The sequence below is a fragment of the Salarias fasciatus genome, chromosome 6 (assembly GCF_902148845.1).
Source record: "Salarias fasciatus chromosome 6, fSalaFa1.1, whole genome shotgun sequence".
NCBI classification, from domain to species: domain Eukaryota; kingdom Metazoa; phylum Chordata; class Actinopteri; order Blenniiformes; family Blenniidae; genus Salarias; species Salarias fasciatus.
In genome coordinates, this window is record NC_043750.1 from 39,491,944 (window position 1) to 39,502,544 (window position 10,601).

Sequence of the window (10,601 nt, forward strand, 5' to 3'; positions counted from 1 at the left end):
TGTTGAAGTATCCCTTTAAAGATCAAAAACACAAAAAATACAGAATTTTCAAGAGAAGAGTAAGAAGGATGACATAATGAGGAGAACAAGACAGAACAAGAAATAAATAATCAAAACTAGAATAACTGTGAGGAATGAGATTAAATGACTGAGAAGACTTTCTTCCCATAGTTGAGACTAGACAGGAAAAAGGTGGATACACCCAGAGCAGGTTTAATCGGAAAATATCATTCAAGCATGGTTGGAACATGCAAACTCCACACTGACAAAGTCCAAAGCCTAAAACTGAACCCAGATTGAATAGAAAAATATTCACACCACAGTAAGAAAGTACAGACATTTTAAAATTCAAAAGCTTTACCCGTAAGGAGGCAATAACAAAGAGTATAACGTTCATCTGGTATATCATTCAACTCTTCAACAGCTGATAAAGTATGAAAAGATGTCAAAGATACTGAAAAAAAAATTGAATTTTCACATCAGTCAGGTCCTGCTTTCGTCCTTCCTGCTTTTTTTTAGAGCTGTCAAACAAGTTTGGTTGAAATTGGAAAAAGCTTTGCTGTCTAGACTCCGTCCGCTTATTTTTCTGTACACCAAGGTTTAAAATCATTCATCCATCCATGATGGAGCCACTCTACTGCTGCAATCGCACCGTGGTTTTATTTTAACCAGATAAGAGTGAATACATCAGCAAGGTCTGCGCACACAGAACAGAAAAGATAGAAAGGAAAAGGACACCACTCGCAGCAGGAATGGATTGTGTTTTTCTAATTACATTTCCACATGTAGGAGAAACCACAATGACGCATTCTACCTGCTGGTGAGTGTTTGTCATGCTGTGGTCTGTCAAGGTGGGGGTCTGCAGCATTCTGTAAAGCCAATGTGGAGGCCTCAACACGAAAAGAAGGTTGAAAACTTCTTGTTTTTAAAAAGAAAAAGAGTTATGGTTTCATAAGATGTTTTGACCTTCAACTGATCATTTACGCTTGGCCCGAGGTAAAGCCGTGATGTGGCAGCAATGTTCAGACACTCCAGGAGGCCGCTGAGCTCTCTTTCCAAAGCGGGTCCATGTTGGTTTAGGTCTTTTCTGACAGTACCAGCATGCAACAAAAATAGAGTCACAATCACGACGTTGAACATTTCGATTCGTCCACGCCGTGCGCACCCCAAGGCACATGAAACCTAGTAACCCCCTCCAGACATCTCCACTGTATATCTGAAGTTAAAATACAGAAAATCAGTTTTATTGAAGGAAGCATGCATGGTATATACAGACAGTCGTGATAACACACGGAAGTGAAAGTTAGCAAAAGCACTGTGTGCCACAATATTTGATTGAAATGCAAGTTATTTGTGACAGAAAACGGGATGTTTGGTCAGGTATGTGCAGCCAGGGAACATGGCGGCTTGTCAGCTGGCGCCCTGGAGCACAAAGCATTCGCATCAGTTAGAAAAAATCAGACTGAACAGTCTCATCAGCCCTGGCCTCATATCTCAGAGCTGCCCACGTCAACCTGTGTTTGCTTCAGCTGGTATAGATGCTAAATTTAAACCCACAAAACATCACTCACCACAATCAGGCTCCGTTTCAGCGTCACTGAGAGTAATTGTGTGCAAATTAGTCACAAAATACATCATTGTTTGTTTTGTTTTTTTGGTAAATTCCACTTACATAACACAATATTAATGAGCGATAGTTTGTGATGCTGGTCAAGTCACTGGGCTTCTGTTTGCAGGACGGCTACATCTCACAGATAAAGTTCTGTTCGATGGTGCAGCTCTCGTCATTCCACTCGCCGTCCCCTGATGTCTGGTGCCAGATCTCCACGCAGTCCTGGTTCCTCCCGTTATGGCTGTTGGGCTGGTCTTTACCCCAGAACCTAAACACATGGTCAAGATAGATACAGTAACTATCAAGTTAAAAAAAAAAATCAAGAAAATTCAAATTGTAGTACATGATTCAAAACTCTGAACAGATGGGAATTCATGATGTCCACTACTGGAACGGTTCAGATTGACAACGAATCATCGAAGTTAACACCATGGACGTTAAAACCAACACACATTAATCAAAAAGAAAGAAGAAGAATGTAGACTTCAGCAGAAAAGCGGGTTTCCCAGCACTGTAAAGAGATGCATGATTGAGTTTCCCTACGTTAAGGTCAGGTCGGTCCCATCCACCCATTTCCACTCTCCCTCCACTCCTCCGTCAGTCAGTCCGATCCAGACCTCAGTGTTTCCAGTGTACAGCTTATTGACGAAGACCTGCGACAGAAGAGGTTTACATCAAACAAGAAACCACAAATTCGAGGTGAGCGATGAAGCAAAAACATTCAAATGTGGTTCATGTTAGCTCCACATTTCTCCATGCAAGTTATTACTTGGTCTGTTCTTGCAGAACACAGACAAACCTACCATTTCCTCTCGGCTGTTGATGACCACGAGATCCGCCTGTTTGTTCTTGCAGTACTGTCGGCCCAATTCCCAGCTTTTCTTGCTGAAAGACTTGTAGTAGCAGCTGTTTTGAAACTTCTGCCAGCCGGACTGGCACTGCCTGTTTGTGGCTGTAAAGCATGCACTGATTAACTGCTTCATACTGAAACGAGCATGTAGCAGACAGCAAGTAGCGTTAAACCCTAAAGCAAGTGGGTATGCAAGATTGGCTTCCCCCACTTGCCAGGCTTATAAGCCACTGCTCGTATGTACCGCCACATTCTGAACACGACCCAAACGATGAGCCAATCAGCACGGCGGCCCTGTTTTCTCTCCTCACCTTGAATGGTGGCGTTGAGTTTCTGTAGCTCCTCCTGCAGCTGGTCCCTCTGAGCCGTCAGGTTGTCGGTCTTGGCCCTCAGCTGGTCTCTCTCTGCCGTCGCCTCGGTCAGCCTGCTCTCCACCTCGTGCTTCTCCTTCACCAGCGAGTCGTACGAGGCGCGCAGCTCGTCCTCTGCCTTCTTCACCATGGCGCAGGTGGCCTCCAGCGTGTCCTTGTATATGGTGAGGTTCTGGTGGCTGCTCTCGATCTTGTCTTTCTCTCTGCTGGTCACGTTGTAGCTGTCCTGTAACTTTTCCACCTTCCCGATCATGTCGTTGTAGGTCATCTGCAGCTGCTCCCTTGACCTGGTCACGTTGTTGAACTTGTTCTGTAAATTGTCCCTTTCTTTGACCGCGGAGTTGTAATTCTGCTGCAGCTCGTTCCTACGCTTGACGACGGCGTCGTACTGGGTTTGAAGCAGGTGCTTGGCTGTGGTCAGGGCGTTGCTGTTGGACTCCGCCTCATCTTTAAGCTTGGTTGCTTCATCCAGCCGTTTGGTTAGGTCTGCGTTGGTCGTCTCTAACGTTGCTTTAGCGGTTTTAAGTTTTGCCGCTTCCTCAACTAGCAAATTGTTATTGGTTTGCAAATGATATTGAACACTATTTACATAATCATGCATTCGCTGTAAGTCGTTAAGTCTGGTTTCAGTCGCCTTTTTCGCCATGAGAGCCGTTCTCAGGTTCTGCTGCGTGGTCTCTTTGTCGTTAGCCATGGCTTTCAGCGTGGTCTCGTGCTCTTGATTCTTATTCTTATCTGTCAATGGGAAACAACACCGTGAGGGATTTTACATTTAGGTGAAACTGTGAGGGTGAAACCAAGACGACGGGCTCACAGTGGACGCCTTGCCCGATCACCGCGGCCAGCAGGAGGAGGCCCAGCAGCCCCAGGCAAACTGTGGTGACCTTGAACGGGTTGTTTCTCAATCCGTACACTGAAAGGCAGAAACAGAAACGTAGAAGTGATGAAGCCATGTAAGGAAGTTGTGGTTTTGGAGGTGGATGTCGCAACATGAGGCAAAGTGCACAAAGTGAGTGCGACTCTGGACGTGCACGTGTGGTTTGGGAGATATTCAGATATTCACTATATATTCCTCATACTCTCTTTATATTCACTCATAAATATGTATGAAATAATCACTTTCATATGGACCTGGAAACAGGTTTAGTGGCATATGTTACATTTCCATTAGGAGTTTGTATTAACGCTAATCCCATGCTCAACTGTGACAAAAACATTCTTTCATATATTATCATTATAATATTGGTCATTTGAGAGTATTTACATACCTGAACAGATATGAAGAAGAATCGTTAAAGTTTAAATGTATTATTTCACCACTCAAGATGAAATTCAGCTTCCTGAAGTACCATGTGTTCGACGCGCCCGATCTAGATTTCTGGTCAGAATCTCCCTGGTTTGAGTTCTGGCTGGCATTTGGGAAACCTGCCGGTTCAGTTTGCATGTTCCCCGTGTGGCTTTCTACAGCCGTTTACCTTCACAGTAACAAAAATTAAGCATCTGAGGTGAATTCCACATTTTAACTGACTCAAAGGTGTGAATGTCTGCTGTTAAAAAAATAAAAACCTGCATTTGTCCTTGTACAGCTGCTTTGTTTCACTTGTTTTGCACCTGTCACTAATATATCTGTTCACAAATCTGCCTGTATGCACCATGCAGATTGCACTAACAAACCAACGCATGGCGGAGTGTGTGAATAGGGAGAGGAACTGAAAATGATTCCAGTTCCTCCTACACTCAATTCCATTTCAGGCTGCGGCATTCAGAAAAGTTTAAGGTTTATTTACGTTTTTCTGTTTTACCTGAAAAGTCAAGGTGCTGGCTGTCTCCAAAAAACTGCTTGTAAGCGATTTTACTGTCGTCGGCGCCCACGTTGTTCGTAGTGGAGGCGCTGTACACAACGGCCATCTTTGGATCTGTCTCGTGAGCATCATTAGGAGAAAAAGTCACCAATAAATGGAAGAAATTATTACAGTTTACAGCTAATATTACAACTTGTGAATCTTTGCAGCGATCATAATATGCATTTCTTTGCCTTAAAATCATTTGAGAAGAAAAAAAACTGATATCAGATATATCAATGAACCACATGAGTGAAAAGAAGCGTACCTCTTCTTGGAAAGATGGTCCAAGATAGAAGAAGGAGAATTCTTCAATGGCTTGTTTTGAGCTGTAAAGTGCTAAAAAAAAGTTTTGTGCAAGTCTCACTTCCACTTGACGAAGTGGAGTTTGGAGCAGAATTTGAGGACTGATTAGTGGGTGGAGCGAGAGTCGTGAGTCAGTCTGAGGAATCAGGTGAAGGAGCGTCGAGTCGCAGGCCGGGAGGTTGCTTTGTCGTCATTAACAAAAAAACCCACGCTGGCTGGTTGTAATCAAGCACTCTCTAAAGACAGTAATCAGAGTAATCAGCTTGGTGGGTTTCTCTGAGGTTCTTTCTCCTCTGAGGTCTCCAGGCAGCTTCTTCACACTGTGGTTCACACTGTGGTTCATGTGAACGGATATGAGGAAGAGCAGATTTCACAAAACCCAGAATGCTGAAGACGCAGTTTTGATATAAAAGCACTGGAAAAATGTCTGAGTCAGTTCCGAAATGCTTTCGAACGCAGCGTCAGCACTTTTAGTGAGTGTTCAACAAAAACCACGAAAAACAAATTTTGGTTTTCTGCTTTTCAACGAAGGTCATGATTTGCGCTGAGTGCCTCTGAACTCCAGTTCAACAAAATCTGCCGTAGAGGAGCTGCATGTTTGTGCAAATACTTGAGCAGAACATACTTCTTCAAATGCTCTGCTTTCTACAAGTTTCCTCTTAAAGGCACTCACACATCAGAATGAACGACTGTTGTCTTCATGACACAACGGCACAGTGAACTATACTGCACATGAAGAACATGCAAACTAAACATGCAGCAGGTGTAGTGACACTTTTAACCATCAATGCACCGTGCATTTATCTTCAAATATCCCAAAAGCTAGCCAAGTGGTATTTCAATTGAACTATTGTCTGTCTTTTGTACTTCCTCAGCAATCAGGATACATTGATCAGCTCAAAATAATTGATCTGGCATTATTTTAGCATTTTTGGGGATTTTTTCTTCTTTTTTTTTACCATAATCTCACAACCATTTGCCACATAATCGACGATCTAGCAACCCCCCCAACAGCAGCATTTAGCATCACATTGGCTGTCATGTCACTGATGTGGAAATACTCAGACCCTGCCTACGTGACGCACACATTCTGACTCCATCTCTGTGGAAACTGGGAAAAAATAGTTTTTCAAAGCGCTGCAACTGTAAATGTGCATAAGACTCCATGGTTTTCAGCGTCACTGTCATTTCTGTGGAAATGGGTATCATTTTCAAAACATTCCTGCCTGAACGTGAAACTTCCCTGAAGCAAAAATGCAAAAAGGGAGCACAGACCACCAGCGATCAGCAGGCAAACCGAAGACAGGCACATGTATTCATCACAGATCATGTATTTTATTATATATTATGCTATATTATTTTATGAAAAAAAAGTATTTTTTGATCTGTAGAAAGAAAAACAGACGACGGTGAGACTGTGAAGTGCAGCATGCTTCATGAGTCACATGTCATTTGCTTCTCACTGCACTGATGTAGACATCTGAACAACAGTAAGAAAACTGAGCGCATGAAAATGGGTTTTCAATTCTCAACTGATGGTTTTGGAGGTTTGAGGTCTTTACCTGGAAGAAAACTTTTCCTTGCTGAGTTTTAAACTCGACCACAATGAAGCGATGCAGGTTTTCATCATGTTGAAGACGAGTGAGGACACGAGTGTGTTTTTGTAAAGAGCTTTTGGCTCATAAAAACTAAAGTGGGGCTTTGACTCATGCTGTGAAGCTGAATTTTATTTTGTGTTTGTTCATGAAAACATGAGTTTCTTACAGAAGGCTTTTGTTGCTGAAGATTTTCAAATAAAATTGAAGTATTTAATCCTAGAAAGGAATATTTCCCTCTTTAGGCCCCCATTTGAAGTCATTTAGTTGTTTTTTGGCTTTGTGTAATATTCCATCAAACTGTATAAATAGTCATATGCCACATAATTTTAAAGAATATATATATATATATATATATATATATATATATATATATATATATATATATATATATATACATATATATAATTTTCTGAATTTCTTTTAGGTCTGCAGCCACCAGCTCCACCCTTCTGTTATCTCCCCCCGGCAGCTGGGCTTTAACATCAGTTGGGAAACAGCCAGAGATAGAGACTGGTACCACAAAGACACGGAGGACCACTTTTACAAGCTGACATCAATGATTCATTCATACACTGACGACTTGCATGGCCGAGTACAGACTTAAAATAGAAAGCTCGAGTAAGATTTAGTCAGTGTGAGTAAAGCTCAGTGAATCTTTATCAACGAAACTTGTTTATGATCAGTGAAAATATGATGCACTGTGCAGAATATCTTCAGTTTGGAAGCTTATTGTGAGTTTTTTGAGGATAAATGAAACACAAATACGGTTACATAGGAAAAAATTACACAATGACAGTAAATAGTGAAAGCACACACATAAAGATGATCTGTTCACACTACTCAGTCCTTTTTCCCTCCTTCTTTCATACCTGCTGGCCATAGCAGAGACATATACAGGGTGTACATACGTATAAATGCAACATTATTTAAACCTTCCAGTTTAATGTAATGAAAAATAGCAATTAAATAATGATTTTTTTTTTTTAATTCTCCAGAGGAGGCATACTTGAGTTGTTTTGGAATATTTCAACTGGATTTGGCTCACATGGCTCACATCTCAGAAATACATCCACCCGACAGATGAGGAGACTGTTTTTATGAATTTATTTTTGAACATGAACAACATTTAACCACAGTACTATAAAGACATCAACACAACAAACATAGAACAACAAAACAACAAATCAGAAACAAACAGAATCAAAATTAGTTTTTCTTCTTCATGTTCAAAAATGGAGTGGGAGGAAGTCCAAACTTATTAGTCCCACCCCTTCACTTCCCTGAGTTATCAACTTAAAATACCTTCTGCAAAATAATGTAATCATAATAACAATAATAATCACTGAACAGAAACAACCAATAATATAATGGCACAATAATTATAATGAAATTATATTTATAAAAGAAAACTAATAAGAAAGTAGATAAATAGATTTTATCTTCACGAAACAGAGAGGCCTTCTGGAATCAAACTGGACTGACGGAGAGCGCAGGAGATGGCACAGTGTGGTGTGAAGAACAGGTCAGGAGGTCAGAAGGCCTCTCCATCACAGCACAATACAACCCGACGCCGCAGATGCAGGTCAGACGAACGGTGTGGAGTCGCTCACAGAGCTTCCTCCGTCTCATCACTCTGGACGTTCAGACTCTTCAGGAGCGGACCGTTCAGCACGGATGACAGAAACAGCATGACAGGTGGCTCATGACTCTTCCTGAGCTAACGGCGTTCGTTGCCGTCCTCCTCTTGCAGGGGGATCAAACTGCATGACGCGTGGTCGGCAGACATCCTCTGATCCTCGGCACCATGGCCCGAAACCACTTCCAAGACATCAAGTGACACCTCCGCTTTGATAACATGAACACACGCAGTGAGCGAGTGGGACAGACAGATCTGCTGTGGTCTCTGACGTCTGAGGGACATTTGTTGCCAACTGGGTTCATCCTGCAACCCAGGCAGGTTTAACTCACTGCTGTTTCCTGGAGTACCCTACAACAAAAGTGGACCAGTTTGGCATCAAGTTCTTGGTGGTATGCGACTCTAAATCCATGTGTGCAATGTCATCACAGATCTGGCAACGACCCCGGTCGTCCCAATGTGGTGATGGAGCTAATGGAACCGTTCACGGACAAAAGAAGAACCGTTACCACAGACAACTTCTACACATCACTGTCGCTTGCACAATGACTGCTCAACCGGAAAACCTAGCTCCTCGGCACAGTCAATAAACTTCACCGGGAGTTTCCAGAATCAGCCAAACACTTTGGACCACCAGGAATTCACCACTCAGAAGTTTCAACCTCTGGTGCCACGTTAACGGTTTACGGACTGAAACGTTAGAAGACCGTCTGCATCCTCAGCTCCACCAGCACAGAGTGTTTGAAACGGGGATTCCCGGAAAAAGAAACCAAACACAGTGACTGATTACAGCAGCATGAGATGTGGTGTAGATGCGATGGGTCAGGTGGTGCCAGACGACACTGCGGTCAGGAGCACGTCGACGGCCGGTCGCTGTGTTTTATAACATGATGGACACGGCAGTGCATGTGCTTTACATGGCTGGACTTCCTGCTGGAGCGTCAAGCCAGCTTGCACCGTCACGTTTTGGAGCCAAGAAGGACAAACTTTGAGAACAACCTCCCACATTTGGCCAAGGTCAAAGGACAATGTGCCAGGTGAGCAATCACGCCACTGTGCTTCAGGTACATGTGTTGCAAATGCAGGAAAGCGGTGGAGTGGCGGTGCCAGGTGTGTTCAGACAGTGCAGAGGGCTGAAGAGCTGAAACGCTGGTCACACACACCAACAGGACACGCCACCATCTCGGCACATTTTGATCCTTTGATTTTTGTTTTTTTTTTGTTTTTTTTTTGCATTGGGTATTTTTTTTCTAAATAATTTCTTCCACATGCTGCAAAGATTTGTGTATTGTAAAAAAAAATTACAATAAATTCTTGGAAAAAATGTCTTTTTCAAATTTTATGCATCCGCAATAAATACCTGCAAGAAATGAAAAAAAAAAAAAAACTGTGTCGACCTCTTACTAAGAAGAGAAGGGAAATAATTTCTGCTGTGATCACAGAGTGAAAATACCATCACTCATTGTCGTTTGCTCAGCGCTTACTGGACCGCGTCTGTCTCGGACCTGTCTATACAGGGAAATTTCACCAGCGCTTGAAAAAATGTTGTCCACATTGGACTAAACCTGCTCAACTGGCCGTGCAGAACCTGGCCATAGAACACCGATCTCTCCCATAGCATAGCTTTACATTTCCTCTCATTTATATCCAGTATCTGCAACGCTTTCCTGAAGATTTCATCAAGATCTTTCCTCGATGTTTCAGTTTTGTTTCCTTCTGTCTTCAGGACATGCTTTAGTATTTCAAACGTGTCTTTCTAATCAAATGGGCCAATAATTCTCTCACTTTTTAACTCATAACTTTAACAAGTTAAACTGTAATTCGGAAATTTGTGAAAAATTTATTTCATAATCACAAAGACAAACACACACATTTGTGTGTTTTCCATGTGAGATGCATTAGCCAATGGATACTGTGAATTTTCTAAGGCCAAGCGACATTCTTTCTTTTTCAGTTGCGGATGAGTAAATCCCCTCGTTAACAAGACACAGGCGTTCAAAACTGCTCCAGCTGGTTTAGTCCCAGAAGGACGACATTCATTTTGGCGCAGCTGAATTTGGCCCAGATGGCGTGTGTCCCATACGGGCCCCAGGACAAATTCTGGTCAAAATACTGTTGAGTTAAGTACCTTTTCTTTACTTCACTCGCTCAGCCACCCTGCTCAGCCGTGCCTCACAGCTGAACAGCCAGAGGCACGTTCAGCTTAGCTATATGTTTCTTTGAGAGTTATGATGCACATCTGAGCAAAGTGGCTGAGCAAAAACACAAAACAAAAAGTACTTAATCGTGTCCTTTAAGGGCTTCCGTGGTAATGTAAGATGTAACAACAAAACGTTTTGACCAGAGTTTGTCCTGAAATGCGTGTTTTAGCAATGGGGGCGCCCGTA

The 10,601-nt window shown here is 42.5% G+C and overlaps 1 protein-coding gene across 1 annotated transcript; it reads right to left on the reverse strand.

The window, feature by feature from the left end:
- Positions 1-214: 214 nt before the first annotated feature.
- Positions 215-5,306, reverse strand: LOC115391119 (C-type lectin domain family 4 member M-like). The gene is made up of 7 exons (XM_030095228.1): positions 4,943-5,306; positions 4,636-4,749; positions 3,648-3,746; positions 2,774-3,568; positions 2,416-2,564; positions 2,156-2,265; positions 215-1,880 (listed from the first exon to the last, which is right to left on the reverse strand). The coding sequence occupies exons 2-7, from the start codon at positions 4,739-4,741 to the stop codon at positions 1,742-1,744; spliced, it is 1,398 nt and encodes a 465-aa protein (XP_029951088.1). The 5' UTR covers positions 4,742-4,749; positions 4,943-5,306; the 3' UTR covers positions 215-1,741.
- Between the last annotated feature and the right edge of the window lie 5,295 nt (positions 5,307-10,601).

Coding starts and splice junctions, on each gene's coding strand:
- LOC115391119 (XM_030095228.1), bottom strand. CDS start 4,741: ATGGCCGTTGTGTACAGCGCCTCCACTACGAACAACGTGGGCGCCGAC. Junction 3,747..4,635: donor CCAGCACCTTGACTTTTCAG/GTAAAACAGAAA, acceptor TCTGCCTTTCAG/TGTACGGATTGAGAAACAAC. Junction 2,266..2,415: donor TCAACAGCCGAGAGGAAATG/GTAGGTTTGTCT, acceptor CTTCTGTCGCAG/GTCTTCGTCAATAAGCTGTA.